Source organism: Narcine bancroftii, chromosome 5 (assembly GCF_036971445.1).
Source record: "Narcine bancroftii isolate sNarBan1 chromosome 5, sNarBan1.hap1, whole genome shotgun sequence".
In the NCBI taxonomy this organism is placed as follows: domain Eukaryota; kingdom Metazoa; phylum Chordata; class Chondrichthyes; order Torpediniformes; family Narcinidae; genus Narcine; species Narcine bancroftii.
In genome coordinates, this window is record NC_091473.1 from 186,837,747 (window position 1) to 186,862,329 (window position 24,583).

Sequence of the window (24,583 nt, forward strand, 5' to 3'; positions counted from 1 at the left end):
TTGGCAGCATGGTTAGCACATGGGGTTCGAGTCCAACACTGTCTGTAAGGTGTTTGTACATTCTCCCTGGGTCTGTGTGGGTTTCCTCCTGCCCAAAACATACTGGGATGCAGGTCAATTGGATGTAAATGGGTGGCACGAGGCTCGCGGGCCGAGAAGGCCTGTTACCGTGCTGTATGTCTTCCTCTTTTTCAAATGGTTTTATCAGCTTGTTTTGCTCCTCTTCTTGCAATTTTGGCAGTTCAATTTTAGCTAAAAACTCTTCTATTTTATCATCTTTCCCCTCGTTCTCAGTTTGGTATAAATGTTCATAAAATTCCTTAAAGTTCTCATTAATCTCCATTGGGTTATATGTAATTTGTTTGTCCTTTTTCCTTGATGCCAATACAGTTCTTTTAGCTTGTTCAGTTTTAAGTTGCCAGGCTAATATTTTGTATGTTTTTTCTCCTAGCTCATAATACTTTTGCTTTATTTTCATTATGTTCTTCTCCACCTTATACATTTGTAATGTTTCGTATTTTATTTTTTTGTCTGCCAATTCTCTTTTTGTTGTATCTTCCCTTGTTGCTAGTTCTTTTTCTGTACTTACTATTTCCCTTTCCAACTGTTCTATTTCCCGATTGTAGTCCTTTTTCACCTTAGTTACATAACTTATTATCTGCCCTCTAATGAAGGCTTTCATTGCATCCCAGATAAATTTGTCTTTCACTGATTCCGTATTTATTTCAAAGTACATTTTAATTTGGTGTTCAATAAATTCTCTAAATTCCTGCCTTTTAAGTAGCATGGAGTTTAACCTCCATCTATATGTTCTTGGTGGGATGTCCTCCAGTTCTATTGCTAATAACAGGGGTGAATGATCAGATAGCAATCTAGCTTTATATTCAGTTTTACTAACTCTCCCTTGAATATGGGCTGACAACAAAAACATATCAATCCTTGAGTATGTTTTATGCCTACATGAATAATATGAGTATTCCTTCTCCCCTGGGTGCTGCCTCCTCCATATATCCATAAGTTTCATTTCCTGCATTGATTTAACCATAAATTTGGCCACTTTATTCTTTTTGCTAGTCTTTTGTCTTGTTTTATCCAACATTGGATCCAAATTAAGGTTAAAATCCCCTCCTATCAATACATTCCCCTGCGTATCTACAATCTTCAAAAAAATATCTTGCATAAACTTTTGATCCTCTTCATTAGGTGCATTTATATTGACCAAATTCCAGAATTCTGAATATATCTGACACTTTATCATTACATACCTTCTTGCTGGATCTATTATTTCCTCCTCTATTTTGATTGGTACATTTTTATTAATTAATATAGCTACACCTCTAGCTTTTGAATTATATGATGCTGCCGCTACGTCCCCTACCCAGTCTCTCTTTAATTTGTCATGTTCCACTTCAGTTAGATGCGTTTCCTGCACAAATGCTATGTATTTTTTCTTTTTTCAATAAATTTAATAGCCTTTTTTGTTTAATTTGGTTATGTATTCCATTAATATTTATAGTCATATAGTTCAACATGGCCATCTCATATTCAGTTTACATACATTTCCGCTTCCTCACCACCACCTTTCCCCTTTTCCCCATTTTCATTTCTGTCAGTTTTCCCTTTTTGAACTCAATGTATGACAACACATTTAAAACATAAAATACTTCAACAACTCCCACATCTAATATTACTGTGCTCTATGTCTACACATAAAAATTCCTTTATTGTCCTGTAATAGTACAGAACATGTAAAAGAATACAGAACACTACAGTGCAGTACAGGCCCAACAGCGCAGTACAGGCCCTTCAGCCCTTGAAGTCGTGTTGACCTATATATTCCTACCAAATAATACAAAACCTATTTCGTAACCCTCTATTTTTCTTGCATTCTTGGGTCTGTCTAAGGGTCTCTTAAATGCCCCTAATATTTCAGCCTTCACCACCATCTCAGGCACAGTATTCCAGGAATCCACAACTCTCTGTGCAAAACAAAACTTGCCCCTGATGTCTCCCCTAAACTTTCTTCCCTTTGAACAGAATATTGCACAAAATTGCCTCCTTCCTGTTGTAAGGCAAAGAGTCATCATTGTGTCTTCCAGCACTCCTTTACTATGAGAAAGACAAGGAAAAGAGAGTCCACCCATAGACACTAGGCGTTTTCAAATTGCAGCACCCGTGTAGCCCTCCTGGAACCTGGGTGAGATTACTGGGGCGTGTGTGCCTCCTGCATCTTTCAAATAGCAGCCTAACCTTCCTTTTCAGTCGTCAACCTGGTCATTTAAGGGAGATCCTGTCCCGCAGCCATAGTGAATCCCCTGTTCCTTGTGTTCTTTCTGTTCAAAGTTCCAGGGTAACCAGGTTAGCCATTTCCCCTTTCAAATAGGCGGTGTAAAAGCAGCTCCTTCCCCTCCGCCATCAGATTTCTGAACGGACACCATCTCATTTTTCTCTATTTTTAATTAAAAATTTTTAAATGTTTTTTTTTAAATTTAAATTTAGACATACAGCACGGTTACGGGCCCTTTTGGCCCATGAGCCCCTGCTGCCCAATTACACCCAATTAGCTTAAACCCCAGAACGTTTTGAAGGGGGAAGAAACTGGACCACCCAGAGGAAACCAATGCAGACACAAGGAGAACATACAAACTCCTCACAGACAGTGCCGGAGTCGAACCTGGGTCATTGGTGCAGTAACAGCATTGCGCTAACCACTACACTAATCATATTGTCCTGTCCATATCACCATATTTAGCAAAGAACAGGCCAGTTTGGCCCTACTAGTCCATGCTGGAACAAATCCCAACCTCCTCGTCCCACTGACTAGCACCTGGTCCATACCCCTCCAATCCTCTCCCCTCCATCTAATTATCCAGTCTTGCCTTAAATGTAAATAACGCCCTTGCTTCAACCACCTCTGCTGGAAGCTTATTCCACATCCCAACCACCCTTTCATTTATTTATTTTTAAAATCTTGTGTTTATTGAATTGTAATCGATAACAGTTTTGTAGCAGCCACGTGCAATACTTCTGCCGCAAAACAGCAAATTTTGTGACACACATTCAAGCTAATAAGCTTGATTTGATTCTGATCTAAATCCTGCATCCACCACCAGGCAGTGCCTTACCATGTGCCCCACCCATTGGTTTAAGGTGGGTCACAGGCACATTCTCAAGGCCAATTAGCAATAAAAGATGCAATTACAACAGACAGCATAACCTGTAAATGATTGAAATAAAACTCATAGATTCCAGAACATACCTCTTCTCCTGCACCATCTGTGGATTAATGCAATGAAGATTTGTTCACTATTTTCACTGCAATATGAATAAAGGGACTCCCCATCTGATAAATTCACCTGACTGACTAAAATGTGCAATGTGACAGTACAGTTAGCGGGAGGCTATTACTGCGCCAATAGCCCGGGTTCGAAACTGGTGCTGTCTGTGAGGAGTTCTCACCCTGCCTGCGTGGGTTTCCTCTGGGTGCTCCGGTTTCCTCCCACCCTTAAAAAAAGTATGAGGTTTGTAGGTTAATTGGGGTATTTGGGGGGCATTGGCTCATGGGCCTATTACCCTGCAACAGGTCAACATTTAAATCCTCCAAAACTGTTACTGTGCTGTATGTGTATCTAAATTAACATGAAAGTAGAGAGATACGCAATGTGCAGCAGAAAATGCAGTTTTCTGACTTCCGGAGAAATTGCTTTGGGGACAGTTCTCTGAAATGGAGCCCTTACATAACCTGGGTTTTGCCTTTGAAGTCAAAACATTGTTTGGAACACTAGATGGTTTGGCGCATGGCTCACTGCCCTTCTGCTTCCCGTGCTCTCTTCAAATACATCAAGGCCACCATTTCCCTCATGTCTTTAAAACACTTCAGGCCTTTGCTTCCCCAAAAACCATTTAAACAATTCCATGCTCCCATGGGAATTCCATTTCCCATGTTCTATTTAAACACACCAGGCCTCGGTTCCTGTGTTCCATTAAAACACATCAAGACCCTGCTTTCCAAACCTTCAATCTCTTTAAACACCTGATGAATATAACATTTATTATAAGATACCGTATGGCATCTAAAAGTGAATTAGAAGTGTGTGGGTACACTAATTGATTGGAAAAGCAACCAGTGTCACCAGGGTACTGGATTCTCAGAACTTTATGGGGAACGGGCACAGGTTTTCACCACGAGAGGGGTTTGCATCTTTCAGGACACTACGGACATTGCCTTCATGTCTGGGACTGGACCAAGCACACACGCACACAGACTATCGACCTTGGCAAGGACGGCTATGTTCCACTGGAGATCCGCTTCCTCCATGATCCCAAGGCCGCAGAGGGGTTCGTTGGGTGTGCTTTGAGCAGTTGTGTCTTCCGCTTTTACAAGACAGAGGTATGCCTGTGAGGGTGTGAATTCTGATCCAGCAAGTTGTGGGGGGTGGGGGGGGGGGGGGGGAGTCCTGTTTCAGCTCTTTCTGGAGTTTTGAGGAGAGGCTGGGACTTTTCTCCATGGAGTGTATGAGGCCTAGGAGGGAACTTATAGAGGTTCACAAAATCATTTGGCCACAGATAAGGGAAATCATCATCGGGGAGTCTCAAACTCAAGGATATAATTAAGAAGGGTAAGATTTAAAAGGGCCTGAGGGGCATTTTTTCCACACCAAATGGATCTGTGAAATGAGCTGCCACCTCCATCAGTTTCTCTGGCAACTTCTTGTGGGAATAAAAAAGTTCCTGAGTCTCCATTATATAGTCTGGAGGATGAAGGTGAATGGCAAAAGATAAGGAGGGTAAGGTGAGAGGTGAAAGGTGGATGAGAGGGGAAAGGTGAGAGGAAAAGTGAGGGGTTGAGATGAGAAGGGCAAGATTGAATAGAGACCTGAGGAGCACCTTTTTCACACAGACGGTGATGGGTATATGTTATGAATCCCTGAGAAAATGGTACAATTGTAGTGCTTAGAAGACATTTAAACAGCTACATGTATCGGATATATTTAGAGGGGAATATTGCTCTGAACACAGGCAAGATGAACATGGTCATCGTGAACACGTTATTTCTGTGACTGCTTGGTCTGCTGAATATTTTCCATAATTTAAAAAAAAATTTTTCACACTATAAACCATATTGACCAAGATACATACAGACATTTTTCTTCTTAAATATATACAGTGTCGTTTTCTCCCCCTTTTCCCCCCTCCCTTCCCTCCCTCCCTCCCCCTCTTCCCCATTTATTTGTTCAATCTATAAGATACATTAAACCCGTTAAACAATGTTGTCACTTAATAAAAATAAACAAGAAATTTTACTGAGTCAGTTCTTTTCATTATCTTCTCCTTCTGTCATTTTAGGTGGTAGATGTCCACGGTAGGTTTTCTCTATTGTGTTTCATGAATGGCTCCCATATTTGTTCGAATATTGTAATGTTATTTCTAAAATGATATGTTATTTTTTCTAATGGAATACATTTATTCATTTCTATATACCATTGTTGTATTCTCAAGTTGTCTTCTAATTTCCATGTTGACATAATACATTTTTTCGCTACAGCTAGGACTATCATAACAAATCTTTTTTGTGCTCCATCCAAATCGAGTCCAAATTCTTTGTTTCTTATATTACTTAGGAGGAAGATCTCTAGGTTTTTTGGTATATTGCTTTTTGTAATTTTATTTAATATCTGGTTTAGATCTTCCCAAAATTTTTCCACTTTCTTACATGTCCAAATTGCATGAATTGTTGTTCCTGTTTCCTTTTTACAGCAAAAACATCTGTCTGATACTGTTGGGTCCCATTTATTTAACTTTTGAGGTGTAATGTATAGCCTGTGCATCCAGTTATATTGTATCATGCGTAACCTCGTGTTTATTGTATTTCTCATAGTTCCAGAGCATAGCTTCTCCCATGTTTCATTCTTTATCTTTATGTTTAGATCTTGTTCCCATTTTTGTTTAGGTTTACAGTTTGTTTCCACATTCTCCTTTTCTTGCAGTTTGATGTACATGTTTGTTACAAATTTTTAAATTATCATTGTGTCTGTAATCACATATTCAAAATTTCTTCCTTCTGGTAACCTCAGACTGTTTCCCAATTTGTCCTTCAAGTAGGTTTTCAGTTGGTAGTATGCAAACATTGTATCGTAAGTTATATTATATTTATCCTTCATTTGTTCAAAGGATAATAATTTATTTCCTGTAAAACAATTTTCTATTCTTTTGATCCCTTTTCTCTCCCATTCTCTAAAGGAAAGGTTATCTATTGTAAAAGGGATTAGCTGATTTTGAGTCAATATTAGTTTTGGTAGTTGGTAATTTGTTTTATTCCTTTCTACATCAATCTTCTTCCAAATGTTGAGCAAATGATGCAAGACCGGTGAATTCCTATGTGGAACCAATTTTTCATCCCATTTATATAGTATATGTTCAGGTATCTTCTCCCCTATTTTATCTAGTTCTAATCTGGTCCAATCTGGTTTTTCCCTTGTTTGATAAAAATCTGATAGGTATCTTAATTGTGCGGCTCTATAATAATTCTTAAAGTTTGGTAGTTGTAAGCCTCCTTGTTTGTACCATTCTGTTAATTTATCCAGTGCTATCCTCGGTTTCCCCCCTTTCCATAAGAATTTCCTTATTATTTTCTTTAACTCCTTGAAGAATTTCTCTGTTAGGTGTATTGGTAATGACTGAAATAGGTATTGTATCCTTGGGAAAATGTTCATTTTAATACAGTTTATCCTTCCTATCAGTGTTAGTGGTAAGTCTTTGCAATGCTCCAAGTCACACACGTCAAACTCTGGCCTGCGGGCCAAATTTGGCCCGCGATATAATTATATTTGGCCTGCAAGATCATTTCAAAAATGTATTAGAGGTGGCCCGCCCTGCAGCGAGAGCCGATGCTGTTTTTTGGTAATGTCACCCCCACCATCCTCCCCCTTCATTGCACATCCTTCCCCAGTGTAACACGAGAAATTGTAACATGAGAAGTCTGTTGATGTCATCAGCCGGCAAGCCAGTTGGAAGGCTCCCCGCACATCCAGTCACTTCTTCCACCTGTCGAGCAGTGCGGCGGATGGGCGAGCGCCTGTGATTTCCTGTCGGCGCGACGGGCATGGCAGGCTGCATACGGCCCCCGGGCAGCGCGGGCCCCTAGCGACTGGCACTGGACAGCCCTTCCACAGCGCAAGCGCACTTCTCCCGGTCGTCACGGCCTTCAGCGCTTGCAGCCGCGCGGACCCCAGGACGGCTGGTTTGGCCCTGCACGTGAAGAGAGAGATGGTGGCTTTCCGCAAAGGCTGATCGGCAGCGCACTGGGCCTGAGTGGGTGGGTAAGCAGGGGTGGGCAGAGGGTGTAGGTGAGGAGTAATGGGCAGGGGAAGTTATGGTGGTGCGAGGGCCAATTAGAGGGAGGGATGAGTAGAAGGAGGGGTGGATAGGGAAGAGGTAAAAGGGGAGGGGCAGGGAGAGTAGGGGAGGGGTGATTAGAGGGTGAGAGACGGGTAGAGGGAGGAACAGGTTGAGGGGAGAGGCAGTAGAGGGGCGTGTATAGGATGGGGTGGGTAGAGGCAGAGCGAGTGGAGTGAGGGGTGAGTAGAGGTTGGGTAAAGGACTGGTCAGGTAGAGGGATGGTGGGTCGAGGGTGAATAGAGCCCTAGAGCCTGAGGAGTGAGCAGGAAATGTTGAGTCCTGATGCAGGCCAAAATGGACACAGCCTGTGAATGCTGACTACATCTCGACAGGGACCAAATATGTTTCCCTCAGGTCAAGCAAAGGGTGAACTTGAGCTACCTACTCCTGACCTGTAACATTATCCTCCTAAAGTTATATCCTAAAGTTTAATATTACATATGTTGAAAGAAGAGAAAACATGCAGATGTTGTTGAAAATTTTCAATAAATATTTAGTTCGGCCCTCGACTTAGTCCAAGTTTTTAATTTTGGCCCTCCGTGAATTTGAGTTTGACACCCCTGCTCTAAGTCGTCTTGTAATTTTTTATTAATGGATGGTAATTGAGTTTATATAGATGGCCGAGGTTTTTATTTAGTTGCATACCTAGGTATCGCATTGCTTGTGTTTGCCATCTAAATGGCGATTCTTTCTTAAACTTTGTGAAATCCGCATTATTCATTGGCATTGCTTCACTTTTATTTGCATTGATCTTGTACCCCGATACGTCTCCATATTCCTTCAATTTCCTATGTAATTCTTTTATTGATATTTCTGGTTCTGTTAAGTATATTATAACGTCATCTGCAAATAGACTTATTTTATATTTCCTTCTCTTGTATTTTTATCCCTCTTATTTTATTTTCTGTTCTTATCAGTTCTGCTAGTGGTTCTATAGCTAACGCGAACAGTGAGGGAGATAGTGGACATCCCTGCCTTGTTGATCTGCTTAAGTTAAATTGTTTTGATATATATCCATTTACTGTCACTTTCGCCAATGGCCCCTTATATAATGCTTTAATCCAATTAATATATTTCTCTGGTAAGCTGAATTTTTGTAGTACTTTGAATAAATAATTCCATTCTACACTGTCAAAGGCCTTCTCTGCGTCTAAAGCAACCGCTACTGTTGGAGTTTTATTTCCTTCTACTGCATGAATTAAGTTAATACATTTACAGATATTGTCTGTTGTTCATCTTTTTTTAATAAATCCAGTTTGGTCTAGATCACACATGTCAAACTCTGGCCCGCGGGCCAAATTTGGCCCGCGATATAATTATATTTGGCCCGCAAGATCATATTAAATATATATTAGAGTTGGCCCGCTGGCCGCCGCGCCAGTATAGTGCATGCATACTGAAGGTGAAAATGAAGACGCCGGAGGTGTGGAGGGATCTCAGAGTCCCGAATCCCGGGGATCGGAGCGCCGCACTCAGCCCGCCCAGCTCCTGGACACACAGACACGGCTGGAGTTGGGGACCATCCTCACTGGGGCTGCGCTTCAGCGGCGACGCCGGACCGAACGTCTCATTGGCCATGCCTTCCCCCTCGCTCCGTGCGCGGTGGACCCTGCCTCCCGCTCCTTTTGTTGGAGACGAGCCCGGCACCGTGAGATCGCAGTTTAATCCCTCTCCAACCATGGGAGGGGGGGTGGGAGCAGCACGCTGTTCTCAGCCAAATCCTCCACCGCCCCGGACGCTGGCGTTTCAACGGGGGGTTCGGGTGCCTTCGTCAGGCAACCGACCTGTTGGTCCAAGACAAGGGGAGAGCGTACAAACTCCACACAGACAGCACCTGAACTCGGGTGAACGTTGAGCTGTGACCCCACATTCCACATCAGGACTGTGTGTAAGATTGGGAGCAGTGAGACAGAAGCTTATTTGTTCCTGTGATTTAAGCCTTTCTTGGGGTGGGTTTTCAGTTGGTAGTATGCAAACATTGTATCGTAAGTTATATTATATTTATCCTTCATGAATAAGTCTATTCACAGACGATGGTCTGTGGGTTGAAAGAAAAAGTTTGAAGACCACTGCTTTAATCATCTCTCATTGACTCGTCATGTGCACGGTTTCAGAACGCTAAAGGAAATGGGCTAATGACAATGAAAGAGTTTATCCAAAACTATTTTTAAACATTTATTTTAATAACAAAAAGTTTAACATTACATATGTTGAAAGAAGAGAAAACATGCAGATGTTGTTGAAAATTTTCAATAAATATTTAGTTCGGCCCTCGACTTAGTCCAAGTTTTTAATTTTGGCCCTCCGTGAATTTGAGTTTGACACCCCTGGTCTAGATTTACTATTTTTGGTACATAGTCGGCTAATCTGTTTGCTAATAGTTTAGCTATTATCTTATAATCTGTGTTAAGTAAAGATATTGGTCTATATGACGCTGGTGCGAGTGGATCTTTCCCTGTCTTTGGTATTACTGTAATTATTCCTGTTTTGCATGAATCTGGTAAGCTTTGTACTTTATCAATCTGGTTGATTACTTCCAGGAGGGGAAGAATTAATAAATCTTTAAGTGTTTAATAGAATTCTATTGGGAATCCATCCTCTCCTGGTGTTTTATTGTTCGGTAGTTTTTTTAATATCTCCTGTAATTCTTCTATTTCAAATGGTTTTATTAATTTATTTTGCTCCTCTTTGTAATTTCGGTAGTTCAATTTTAGTTAGAAATTCATCTATTTTGTCTTCTTTCCCTTCGTTTTCAGTTTGATATAGTTGCTCGTAGAATTCCCTGAAGTTTTCATTGATCTCTGTTGGATTATATGTAATTTGTCCTTTTTCCTTAATGCCAATACCATTCTTTTAGTTTGTTCTGTCTTAAGCTACCACGCTAGAATTTTGTGCGTTTTTTCTCCTAGCTCATAATATTTCTGTCTTCATTATGTTCTTCTCCACCTTATATGTTTGTAGTGTTTCTTATTTTATTTTTTTATCTGCCAATTCTCTTCTTTTAGTTGTATCTTCCTTTATTGCTAATTCTTTTTCTATATTTGTTATTTCCCTTTCCAACTGTTCTGTTTCCCGATTGTAGTCCTTCTTCATCTTAGTTACATAACTTATTATTTGCCCTCTGATGAACGCTTTAATTGTGTCCCATAGTATAAACTTATCTTTCACTGATTCCGTATTTATTTCAAAGTACATTTTAATTTGTCGTTCAATGAATTCTCTGAAATCCTGTCTTTTAAGTAGCATGGAGTTTAATCTCCATCTATACATCCTTGGTGGGATGTCCTCTAGCTCTATTGCCAATAACAGGGGTGAGTGGTCCGATAATAGTCTGGCTTTATATTCCGTTTTCCTAACTCTCCCTTGAATGTGGGCTGATAACAGGAATAGGTCTATCCTTGACTATGTTTTATGTCTACCCGAATAATATGAATATTCCTTTTCCTTTGGATGTTGTTTCCTCCATATATCCAAAAGTTGCATTTCTTCCATCGATTTAATTATAAATTTGGTTACTTTGTTCTTTCTGTTAGTTTTTTTTCCAGTTTTATCCATGTTTGAGTCCAAATTAAGGTTAAAATCCCCTCCTATTAGTATGTTCCCTTGCGTATCTGCTATCTTCAAAAAGATATCTTGCATAAATTTTTGATCTTCTTCATTAGGTGAATATACATTGAGTAAATTCCAAAATTCTGAATATATCTGACATTTTATCATTACATACCTCCCTGCTGGATCTATTATTTCCTCTTCTATTTTGATTGGTACATTTTTACTGATTAATATAGCTACTCCTCTGGCTTTTGAATTATATGATGCTGCTGTTACATGTCCTATCCAATCTCTCTTTAATTTCTTGTGTTCCACTTCAGTTAGATGTGTTTCTTGTATGAATGCTCTGTCAATTTTTTCTTTTTTCAGTAAATTTAACAGTTTCTTCCTTTTGATTTGGTTATGTATTCCGTTAATATTTAAAGTCATATAGTTCAACATAGCCATTTCATACTTTGTTTATCTTTCCTTTCCGTTTCCTTATTGTCACCTTTCCTTCTTATCCATTTCTGCTTTCTTGTTTTGAACACTTCATAAGACAACATTTCTGAAACATAAAATATTTCCACTATTCTCATATCTAAAATTCCTTTTACCCCAATAGTCCCTCCCCTTTCTGAATTGCCCTTTGTCCCTTGTCGGGCAACCACATCTCCCCACTCCATTTGGATTTGCGAATCCGCTCGCAAGCGTCAACTGATTTTGCAGTGACTGTTATTCTTCCCCACCCAGCCCCGAGTTCGGGCATCCATTGACCTCAGGGAGCGGGCTTCTCTCTCCATGGCGGGCCTCCTCGTACCGGGAAGGCCTTCACCTTCCTCCTCCGACGTCCTTCATTCTTCTTTTCTTGCCGTTGTTTTTGCTTTTTCTTTCTTCGCTGCCATTTTCTCTACACTTTTACTTTCACTTTGTTATTGTTTCTATGTTTGTGCCTTTGTTTTTTCTCTATCATTTTTTTACTTTTCTGGAGAGGGCCTGAGTTCCCCTACCGGCCACTACTCCATCATGTGGCTCCCATAGTTTCCATTTTTATGTTTTTTTTTAATCTCCAGTTTTTTTTCCTAACCTTCATTTTGAATTTTCTTCTATTTACACAGGAAGGTGACTGGGCTGCAGAAAAAGTAATCTCCGTTCCCAGTAAGAAAGTCGAAAGCTGGATCTTGCCAGAGATACCAGGCAGGTGCAAGGTTTTTGCATTACATAGAATACTACAGTGCAATACAGGCCATTCACCCCACAATATTGTGCCAACCTATAAATACCTACCCAAAAAACTAAACCTTCCCTAATTCATAACCTTTTATTTTTCTTGCATCCATGTGCCTGTCTTTTAAATTACTCTAATGTTTCAGTCTCCATCACCACCCCTTGTCAATGCATTCTGGCACCCACAATTCTCTATGTAAAAAAACATCCCTGATATTGCTCCGAAACTTTCCTCCTTTCACTTCGTACAGATGTCCTCTGGTGTTTGCTACTAACACCCTGGGAAAAAGGTGCTGGCCATCCACCTTATCTATGGCTCTCATAATCTTGTAGACCTCTAATAATTCACCTTTCATCCTTCTTTGCTCCAAAGAGAAAAGTCCAGGCTCTGCTAACCTTAATACTTTTTTTTCTCCAATCCAGGCAACATCTGGTAAATCTCTTCTGCACCCTCTCCATAGCTACCACATTCTTCCTATAATGAGGCAACCAGAACTGAACACAATATTCCAAGTGCGTTCTCACTAGAGCTTTATAGAGCTGTTATAGGAGAATGGAGAAATATTGCTTTGCATGCTATCCAAGGAAGTCAACCCATACCTAAGCACAATGCAGCTCAGACCATCACACATGTAAGCTCCTCATTTTAGAAAGGATATGCTGACTTTGGAGAGGGTTCAGGGGAGGTACATAAGAATAATTTCAGGAATGAAAAAGGTTATTATATGATCAGGCAGAAGTTAAAGTATATTAGAATTCAGATTTAGATTTCTTGTCAGAGTACATACATACATACAACCCTGAGATTCTTTTTCCTGTGGCACCTATACCCCTTTCCTGACAGGAGCAGTGAGAACAGAGCTTGTGCTGGGTGGTGTGGATCCTCGATGATCGCTGCTGCTCTCCGATGGCAACGTTCCCTGTAGATGTTCTTGATGGTGGGGAGGGTTTTGTCTGTGATGTCCTGAGCTGTGTCCACTACCTCTTGCAGAGCTTTCAACTCAGGTATATTGATGTCCCCATACCAGACCATGATGCAGCCAGTCAGCACATATTCCACCACACATCTATAGAAGTTTGCCAGGGTTTCCGATGTCTTGCCAAACCTCTGCAAACTTCTGAGGAAGTAAAGGCACTGGTATGTTTTCTTCACGATGCCATTAGTGTGTTAGGTCCGGGAAAGGTCCTCTGAGATAGTGACTCCCAATAACTTAAAATTTGCTCACTCTCCCCACCTCTGGTTTTCCCTTCCTGAAGTCAACAAACAACTCCTTGGTTTTGGTGACATTGAGTGTGAGGTTGTTGTTGTTGGACTGTCTATTGCCATTGCTTCAGGTCTCATCACCGACATCCTGATCTCCCTGGACGACCGCTTCCTGTACTTCAGTAATTGGCTCCACGGTGACATTCGGCAGTATGACATTACGGACACCAGGAAGCCCAAGCTGGTGGGACAGGTAAGTATGCCAGCAGGGCTTCTGCTTTGGCTGTTAATCTGAACAATGGCAAATGTGGCTGTGGTAGTTTGGACGAGGAGGGGTGATAAATAGGGAAGAGTTGATAATGATAAAGTTTATCGTCATACAATGTACATTCCATTACATATGTGTGTAATAGTCGATATAGTGTAAAAGTCGACCATCCATATTTTTTGGCCATGGCCACCTGCCCATCCAAGCTCCTGATGGCCCAGCTGCCTGCCGAGCTCCCAACGGCCCAACCGTGGACTCTCAACTTGACCCCAGCCACTCGCCCGCCCATTTGAGCTCCAGACGCCCCAATCACAGACTTTCATCTTGGCCCTGGCTGCCAAGCCTATTTCAAGCTCAAACGACGCAGTTATCTACTGCAGTCAAAAGTAGTATGCGTGTAACGATCAACTATTACACACGTATATTCAGTATGCACCAAATTTTACTTGCAGCCAATCAAGTTCTTTTTGTAAAAAGTACACATTAAAAGTAAGAAAAGAGATAATAAATGCAATGGAGAGATAATATTCAGTTATGATTAATGCAAGAAAAAAGTTTAGTAAATGGAATAGTGCAATTGTGCAGAATCAGATCTTTTTAATTTATTTTTAAAAATTTCGACGTACAGTACGGTAACAGGCCCTTCAGGCTCACAAGCCTTTGCTGCCCAATTACACCCAATTTACCTGCAAAGCCAAAATGTTTTGAAGGGTGGGAGGAAACCAGAGCACCTGGAGAAAACCCACATAGAATGTACAAACTTCTTACAGACTGCGCCAGATTCAAACCCTGGTCACTGGCACTGACATTAACTGTGCCTCCCTCCTGGAGTAGTTTTTGGATAAAGTGGTAGAGATGAAGAGAGAGGTATGGGAAGAGATGGGATTGGTGGGGGGGGGGGTGGATGGTGGGAAAGCTTGAGAATGGGAGCAGATGGAGGGTGGCACAGTTAGCTTAGTGGATTGTGCGAAGCTATTGCAGTGCCAGCGACCCAGGGTCAAATCTGGCGCTGCCAGTAAGAAGTTTGCATGTTTTCATAGTGACTGTGTGGGTTTCCTCTGTGTGCTCCAGTTCCTCTCATGGTCCAAAGATGAACAGGGTTTGTCGGTTAATTTGGGTGGCATGGGATCATGAGCTGGCTGGGCAGTGTGTGTTGTATCTCTTATTTAAATGTAAAAAAAAAATTAAATGGAACTGGATTGGTGTGGTGGGGGGAGAGGGGGTAAGCTAAATTTGGTAAATTCTACGTTCTCACCATGGGTTTGAGGCAACCTCAGCTGAATCTGATGTGTTCCTCAAGTTCAGTGAAATAACCTGCTGGAGGCTTCTTCTTTGCAACTCAGTTTCACTGCTTTGGGAAACAAATTCCTGCGTCAGCCTTGACCGGAGGTCCCAACCCGAATCATTGACTGATCATTTCTCTCCACGGACGCTGAGTCCCTCTAGCTTATCGTTGTTCACTCAAAACCTTGAATCGCCGGCTTTGCTTTCCTTTGCAGGTTTTTATCGGAGGATGCATTTTGAAGGGTGGGCCAGTGAAGGTTCTCGAGGACAAGGAAATGAAGAGTCAGCCTGAACCCCGAATTGTGAAGGTTAGCCTCTGTCTTGTGAGGTAACATCAAAATGGTGCTGCCTCCCATTTAAGGATATACGAGCAAGTTCTTTGACCAGAGCCAAGCCATGTTCTGGTTGTCACCTGGTTCTCAAGCTTCAGGATGGTGCTGGAGAGAAGCGATGATTTGGCGAGCTGCTTCCGCACACTCAATGATCTCACCTCTCCACCATAACACTTCCAAGGTCACTAACGCTGTGCTTTTAAACCTCTTTTCAGGTTTTGTCACTGAGACACCTGTACGAACCTCACACTAGTTACACCATGTGGCCTCAGCTCTGTTCTAACAGATGCCCCTCCGTAATTCTGCACTGTTTGATTTAGCTGCTGTACTATGCATGGGCTAATTATCTGGTCTCGCAAAACAGACATTCTCATGTACCTAGGTGCATGTGACAATATATCTGAAACTGAGCTCCTGCTGTTTACCTCTTGCCTGTAGGACTGTGGTCCTCCTCATGACTCTTCACTCCCCAACCATTTTGTTCAGGCACCTGCTCATACCTTTTTATAAAATTTTTTTATTTTTCACACCATAAATCACATTAACCATGATACACACTTTTTCCTTTTCACACCACCTGCTCATACCTTGATGAAGAGCTCAAGCCTGAAACCTTGCTCATATATCTTTACCACTGCTATATAGAGTACGCTGTTTGACCTGCTGAATTTCTCCAGCATTGCGTTTTTACTTCAATCATGGTGCCTGCTGACTTCGTGTTTTACACACGCTGATTGTACAGGCGGATTCAATCCAGCAGGGATTAGTGAAGGAGGAAGAACATGTGCCTTAACCACTCCTTTTCTCGATCTCAGGAACCAGGATCACTACTGGTGATGGCCCCAAGTACAACGTTAGGCTTGATACTGAGTGAGAAATTGGCTGAATTGGTTCAACGTACAAAAGTTGGACTGTGGATGGAAGCATGAAAATCTGCAGTGGCTGGGATTGTCGTAAAAACACGACATTTCATGAGTTTTTCATTTTAAATTTAAAGAATCAGGCATACAGCAGGTAACAGGACCTTTTGGTCCATGAGCCCATGCCACCCAATTATATCCGATTAATCTACAACCCTGGTATGTTTTGAAAGGTGGGGTGGGGGGGAAACTGAAGCACCTGGAGGAAACCCATGGACATGGGGAGAACGTGCAAATTCCTTACAGAAAGCACTGGATACAAACCCGGGTCACTGGTGCTGTAACAGTGTTGCACTAACCACTTTGCTAACCGTGCTGCCCCATACATTAATTGTGCCACTGCTACACCAACCATGCCAAACCCTATGCTAACCATGGCTTCCCCACGCTAACCGAACTGCCCCTATGCTCACTATGCCACTCTACACTAACCATGCTGACCTGTTGTTAACCGTGCTTCTCCTACCTGAGCCATGCTGCCCCTACACTAACTATACTTCCCTGATGCTAACCAAGCTGCCCTTACGCTAATCTCAGGAATTGTCTGGATGGAGCTTGGCATGTTCTTGTTGTGTCTACATGGGGATCTTCCTTCATCCCAAAAGGTATGCAGGTTAAATGGCCACTGTAAATTGATGCTAGTGTGTGGGTGAGGGGCAAAAATCAGAGGGTAGGTTGGTGAGAATGTGGGGAGAATAAAAAAGTGGATTAAGAGCACAAGAAATAGGAACAAGTGTAGGCCATTCAGCCCATCGAACCATTCATTAAGATCATGGCTGATCTGATGATTGGCTCATCTTCATATCTCAATTCTCCTACTTTGTAAAAATCTAACCCAGTACTCCAGATGCGGCCTCACCAGTACCTTGTATAGTTGCAGCATAACCTCCCGGCTCCCAAACACGCTCCCTCCAGCAATGAAGGCCAACATTCCATTTGCCTTCCTGATAGCCTGCCAACCTTTTACAATTCATGCAAAAGCACTCCCGAGTCCTTCTGTACGGCAGCATGCTGCAATTGCTTGCTATTTAAATAATAACCACAGATTACTGTAAAAGCTTGATTGATAAATAGTGCGGGCCCAGTGGGTTAAGGAGCCTGCTTCTGTACTCTATGTCTGCGAGTCAAGAGTGATAGTTAACAGATGCAAAGATCATTACAGGTTCCTGGTGAGATGGGCTTATTACTTTCCCCGAGAACGTAGGGGGATTTGGACACTAGTACAAGGATGCAGAGCACCATTCAGAAGGCGTAACCTTCATATGTTCTTCTTCAGGCTTGGGAAGCCTCACCATGGCATGAGGCACAGACCTCCCTTTGAATCAGTCGGTCAGAGGTTCAAGCTCTGTGCTTACTCAATACAGTGCTGAGAGAGTGCAACGTTGTCAGGGGTACAATTTATTAGAAGAGATGCCTCTCACAGACACACATTAGAATTAGAATCAGATTTATTGTCATGAACGTCTATCACGCAATTTGTTGTTTTGCATTATTGGACGTTACAGGTGCAAAATTATGGTTCCATAAATACAACACAGTAAAACCCCTGATATAGGTCATCCATGAGGTAGATGACAAATAAGTGAATTTTCTGGTTGCTCCAGATTGTGTGATGCGTGGCCGATGACTTAAATGATGTATTTTTTATCTGTTTTCTGCAATTTTTTTTGCTGGTTGCTTGAATTTTGGATAACAGGGGTTTTTACTGTATTTAAAAATAGACAATTATTGCAAATAAAGAAGAAATGAGGTCATGTCCAGAAATCTGATGGCAGAGGGGAAGAAGCTGTTTTTGTAATGTTAGGTGTTTGTCTACCTCCTCCTGATGGTAGCAGTGAGAAGAAGGCATGGCCTGGATGGTGGGGGTTCTTGATGATCGAGGCTGCTTTTTTGAGACACAGCCTCTTGCAGATTTCCTTCATGAAGACTAATGCCCATAATGGTGCTGGCTAAGTTTACAACCCTCTGTATCCTTTTCCTGTCCTGGGCATTGGCACCTTCATACCAGAGTGATGCCACCAGTCAGGATTCTCTTCATGGTACACCTATAGAAATCTGCAAGAGCCTTTGGTAAAATACCAAAATCTCCTCAAACTCATAAAGAAATATAACCACTGGTGAGCCTTCTTCATGATAGTGCCAGGATAGGTGAGAGATGTTGACACCCAGGAATTTTTACCCTTTCCACTGATGACTCTTTAATGAGGACTGGTTTGTGTTCTCCTGGTTTCCCTTTCCTGAAGTCCACAATCAATTCCTTAATATTGATTAATAATCAATTTCCATAATATTGAGTGACACCACTCAACTAGCTGATCTAGCTCACTCCTGCACGCTTTCTCGTTGCTGTCTGTCATTCGGCAAATTTGTAGCTGGCATTTAAAATGCAATGACACTATCAAAAGAGGGCCAGGTTAGTTTTTTTCTGGTAGCCCATGGCTATTTATTTCTCAAGCAATGTCACTAATAAGCAGATCACTATTAAAATGTTTGTGCAACTGATATTGAAGGGCTTTGGAGTAAAACACCGTGGTTGAAGAGAAAACACAATACTGGAGATACTCAGTTGGTCAGTGTATAGTAAAGATAAAGATACCTAACCAATGTATCGGGCTTGAGCCCTTCATTAAGGTAGGAGCAAAATATAGACAGGTGCCAAAGGGTTTTGGAACATTGTTTCGGATGGTGAACGTCCAAGTTCCTTCTTTTCCTGTTCCTACACACCAGCAAGTAACCTCTTCCTGTTTGAACAGGGGACACAGATATACGGTGGACCTCAGATGATCCAGCTGAGCTTGGATGGGAAGCGCCTGTACGTCACCACGTCTCTGTACAGTGCATGGGACAAACAATTCTACCCGGACCTCATCAAGTAAGTCATTCACAGAATCACATGGCCCCTTTTCTTTTCAAAATAAGGCCATTCCACTTCAACAGACTATACCAGATCTTAGAAATAGCCATGATCCTGCCATCCTATTCAGGAGAACAGAAGACACAGGTACAGAGATTTGGCCATTCAGCCCTTCAAACCTGTTCTGCCATTCATTTCCCAGGGTGGGAGTGACAAACAATAGAGGGAGTCTGTTCAAAATGAAGGGAGGAAAGTTTAGGGGCGAAACCTGTGGGAAGTTTTTTTTACACAGCAATCTGTGGGTGCCTGGAATGCCTTGTCAGGGGTGGTGGTGCAGGCTGAAACATGAAGGGGTTTAAGAAACTCTTAGTCAGGCACATGAATGAAAGAAAAATAGAGGGTTACGGGGTAGGTGTTTCACAACGAGTGCAAGACCGAGTCAAACAAACCGGTAAAAATCTGCACCTGCAAGGTGTTTCACAATGAGTGCAAGACCGAGTCAAACAAACCTGTAAAAATCTGCATCTGCAAGGTGTTTTCACAACCAGTGCACGACCGAGTCACAAAACCTGTAACAAACTGCACCTGCAAAGTGCTTCACGACGAGTGCAAGACCGAGTCAAACCGGTAACAAACTGCACCTCCAAGGTGTTTCACAACGAGTGCAAGACCGAGTCATACAAACTGGGACCAATGCTTGAAGAGGGCGCACAAAATCAGTGAACCAGTGCAGACTCGAAAGGCCAACATGGCCTGTTTCCGCTCCGTAAATGGTTATATGGTTAATATCAAGGGCCGAAGGGCCTGTACCACGTTCATTAAGGTCATGGCTGATCATGCGGGTTCATTGCCATTATGTTGCACAGGAGATCTGCCTGAGTCCCAAGAATGCATGCACAGATTTCCACCAATGCTCTTCCCTGCTCCTCAGTTGCCATTTTCGAGTAAGGGCTGGTTTCCCTTCTCTGCATAAAGGCACCGCGGGATCTGTATTATAGGTAATTACCATATAAGGTAAATTCGCCTTTTTTTAAAAACTTGAGCCAGCTATAATGTGGAGTTTCAGCGTAAAAAGAGCTGTAGTGTTCAAGTGGGTTTGAGACCCATGAATGTGCAGGGAATAGAGGGAAATGTATCATGTACAAACAGCAATTTTAGTTCAATTTAGAATTGTATTTGGCACAAACATAGAGGCCAAAGGTGCTCTTCCTGTGCTGAACTATTCTGTGTTCGATATCCTCTTGTATTTAGAGTATAAATTCTTAAGAATAGTTTCTATCTACTCAATGTTTCCTCTTTTGGCAAACCTTGAAATTTTTCCATGTCTGAAGGGATTCTTGGGGTGGTAGAGTTAGTGCAGCAGTTTGCGCAACACTGTTACGGTGCCAGCTGCTGAGGTTCAAATCTTCGTAAGGAGTTTGTACGTTCTCCCCCTATCTGCTTGGGTTTCCTCCCACCATTCAAAATGTACAGGGGGTTGTAGGTCAATTGGGTGGCACAAGATTGTGGGCCAAAAGAGCTGGTTAATGTATGCCTACATTAAATTAAATTTTTTAAAATTAAAATAAGTGAGACCAAAACGGTACTGAATTTTATTTCGCTCCTGAATGGAATTAATAAACTGGTAGGAAACTGGTAGGGTGAGTGAGCAACCACAAAACTAAGGAATTCAGATTTCAGAATACATACATGACATCACGTACAATCCTGAGATTCTTTTTCCTGGATACATGGCAGAATTATCACTTAATGGTCGTGCAATAAAAGCCTGACTCAATATACACACATAAATAAAGAAATGTAAACATGCTGACTGTTATATAGAGAAAGGGAAGAAAATCAATAAAGTGCATAGGTAAAGGTCCTTAAATAAGTCCCTGATTGAGTTTGTTGTTGAAGAGTCTGATGGTGGAGGGGTACCAGCTCTTCCTGAACCTAGTTGTCCGAGTCTTGAGGCACCTATTCCTCTTTCCTGATGGTAGCAGCAAGAACAGCATGCTCGAAGGTGGGGAGCCTGCTCGATGGTGAGGAGGGTTTTACCCTTGATGTCCTGTACTGTGTCCACCTTTTTCAAGGCTTTATACTTGGGTGTATTGGTCGGTGTCCCTATACCAGACCATGATGCAGCCAGTCAGCACATTTTCCACCACACATCTGCAGAAATTTGCCAAGGTTTCCGATGTCACACCAAACCTCCACAAACACAAATAGAGGTGCTGACATGCTTTCTTCATGATGCTATGAGTGTGTTGTGTCCAGAAAAGATTCTCCGAGATAGTGACTCCTAAGAACTTAAATTTACTCACCCTCCCCACCTCTGATCCCCCAATGAACTGTGGATTGAACATCTGGTTCTCTGAAGCAATTTAGAAATGGGATCTGTCATCATGACTTAGTCTGGCCTGGCCTCATTGTAACTACTGTGAAACTCAACTGCCTCCTTGGTTTATGGTGGAGTTAGGGACGGAAAATAAATGAACACCCCTTTTAAAAGGTGGTAACTTTGTACAGTAACCCTTGTTTATTGCAGGAAAGGATCAGTGATGTTGCAGGTTGATGTGGACACAGAAAAGGGAGGCCTGACGATCAATGAGAATTTCCTGGTCGATTTTGGGAAGGAACCCGATGGACCGGCCCTGGCCCATGAAGTTCGATATCCCGGAGGAGACTGCAGCTCTGACATTTGGATATAGATGAGTTAAGGGTGATGTTGCGAGGGGAGCAAAGAGCTAGAGAGAAACAGATAAAGGTCTTTGAATGCTCCTCTGTCATTGCTGGCTGTATGATTTGACTTTGCTCACAATAGTGTTTCAGAATCATATTATTATTAGTCTTTAGTTTATAAATTTATTATTTTTAGTAAAGGGATTTTGTGGGTTGGAATCAGGGATACTTACATAAAGACAAATCACACATTCAAATGAGCAGATAAGAAAGGTCTTCTGAAGACAAAGTGTTTGCTAATTCTAAATCAAGCAGAAGGCATCAAAACCTCATCAATGTTCAGTTAAAAGCCATAAAAGATGGTATTGTTCTTCATTGAAAGTTTGAAGACAATGGATGTTTGCTCAGAAAGGCACCTGTGTACAGAAGAAAGCTATCTGCTTGTTAGCTGTGCAGACAACTCTGAGACATTTCCTCCTAAATTTTTAGAGGAGATAAACTTCAAACAGAACTAGTTGTGATGTCATATCATGTGATTGGGACACTTCAAGAAGGCAGAACCATGCTTTATCTGAAGTTAGAGATGCAGTAACCTTCAATGAGAGAAGTACTGTTGTGTGTTCTCCCTTTGGTAGAAAAGGAACACAGAATCAGTGACTTCAAAGGAAAGGGCCATTTCAACTGTCTCTTTATCAAGAGATGTCCATTTGTAATGATCTGTGATTGGCCCTTGCAGCTGACATGTGATTGGTTCTCCTGGGTTGGTGAGATCATCGTGTGAAAAACAAGTTGTGAAACCTCCATGCAAGAGAAGAGAATTTGTGAAAAAAATAATTTGCATTAAGAAATATTTATCTGAAAGCAAATCTACAAGAATTTGTGAGTTTGAGAACTTTTGAACAATAGTTTAAAGACTCAAAATTTCAACTCAAAAGATTTGTAAAACTGAACTTTAAAATCAATTCTTCAGAATAGTGCCTGAACTGTAATGGTTTGGGATTTCACACACACACACACACACACACACATATAGTGGGGTTAAGTAAGATTTTATATCATTAATAGTTAAAAATGATTGTTTAGAAAATACCATTGCTTTTGCGAATTTCTATTGCTGCTGGTTTATGTTGTAAAATTAGTATGCTACATATTTGCTTTGAGGTGGCTAAATTTTCTGATCCACTAAATGCAGGGCTCTTCTGAAGGGGGTACGTCCTAAGGCTGAGGTAGGTTTAAGGAGATTGGCACATCACTGAGGGGTGAGGGACCCTTATTATAATGTTCTACTTTCAATGTATTGCATCTGCTGTCTTTGCATTTTCCCATTTTTTTTCCAAAAGGAAACATTATTTACAATAAACCCCTGTACAAAGGAAAATGTGCAGTCTTTTTGCATCCTTCATGTATTCTATCACTACTTTATAACACTCATCCTCTCCTTTGCTATTGTGCACTGTTGTCACTACTGTGGCCCCTTGCAGATTCTCCCCCTCTGTTATTTGAGGGGCTTCCCTTCAGACCTCAGCCCTTCAGTGGCAGGTAACAGAAGGAGTCTTGACTTGCCATTCTCAATGGAGGCCGTATGGCCCTCCCCTGGGGGCCACAGCAAGTTTGGGGAGGGGGTGGGAAGAACATGAACTGAAATCATAATTTTTTTTAATGTAGAAGTTCAAAGTTCAGATTTATTGTCAGAGTACATTCATGACATCACGTACAACCCTAAGATTCTTTTTCCTGCTGGCCAGGCGGAATTACCACTATATTTTTATGTCAACCTTTTACAGGTCTATTGAGAGCATCCTGGCTGACTGCATCAGTGTGGAATGGTTGATGCAGAGAAATGGATTGGGGACCAATCCACAAGACCATAACAGTAGCAGAGAGGATCTCTGGAGACTCTCTCCCTGCCCCCAGTCCGGCCCATCAATGTGATCTACTGGGATCATTGTTTGAAGATGGCGCGCCAAATCACTGAAAACCCCTTCCACCGTGCACAGCATCTATCAACTGCTCCCGTTGGGAAAGAGATACAGGAGGATCAGAGCCACCAGGCTGAGGAACAGCTTCTTCCCACGGGCAGTGAGAATGCTGAATGACCAAAGGAACTGCTCACACTGATCACCAGAGGCTTTCACATTCACAAATTAATATTTATTTGTTTATACTTGCTTTACATTTGTATTGTTTGTCTCTTTGTGTCTTATGTCTCGCTGTGTGTCTGCATGTTTTGCTCTGAAGACCGGAGAACGCTGTTTTGTCAGGTTGTACTTGTGCAATTGGATGGCAATAAACTTGACTTGTCAGAGTACATACATGACATTACATACAACCCTGAGATTCTTTTTCCTGCGGGCCAGACAGAATTTCTAATTATCGGTAGTTCAGAAACAACTGTATTTCAGAAAAGATGAATATACGAAAGAGAGACGTGTAAACAAAGAAAAAGTGCCAACTGTTCAATATGGAAAATAAATCTTCAATAATAAACAATGTGCAAAGTCAGAGACCTTAAATGAGTCCCTGAATGAGTTTGTTGTTGAGGAGTCTGATGGTGGAGGGGTAGCAACTGTTCCTGAACCTGGTGGTGCAAGTCCAAGATGTGTCATGCAGACCAAAGAATCTTCCATTGAATCATAGCACTTGTACATGCCCGTCCATGTGACTTGTAAGGACCAATCACATGCCAGCTGCAGGGTGATCTAACCATTGACTGACACCAGGAGAACCAATGTTAGGTCTGCTTTGTTCATGAATGAGTGAGTCAAACACCAGACTGAGTCGAAATCAAGGTTCTTTGTTCTTTATTGCCGGATTGTAACACTTGCAACTAACAGTGTTAGTTGGAGAAGGCGCATTCTGCCGTTATCAGCAAGTGGTGTTTTTTATATACCTTAGGATACG

General features: G+C 41.8%; 1 protein-coding gene across 1 annotated transcript in view; it reads left to right on the forward strand.

Annotated features, from left to right (window-relative positions):
• Positions 1–23,060, forward strand: part of selenbp1 (selenium binding protein 1) — a 41,569-nt gene extending 18,509 nt beyond the window's left edge. Inside the window, exons 7-12 of the mRNA XM_069940195.1 lie at positions 4,209–4,390; positions 12,048–12,126; positions 13,492–13,613; positions 15,128–15,220; positions 18,918–19,036; positions 21,549–23,060. Coding sequence (XP_069796296.1) covers positions 4,209–4,390; positions 12,048–12,126; positions 13,492–13,613; positions 15,128–15,220; positions 18,918–19,036; positions 21,549–21,711 — 758 coding nt within the window. The 3' untranslated portion in view covers positions 21,712–23,060. The remainder of the gene's footprint in view (positions 1–4,208; positions 4,391–12,047; positions 12,127–13,491; positions 13,614–15,127; positions 15,221–18,917; positions 19,037–21,548) is intronic.
• The last annotated feature ends 1,523 nt before the right edge of the window (positions 23,061–24,583 follow it).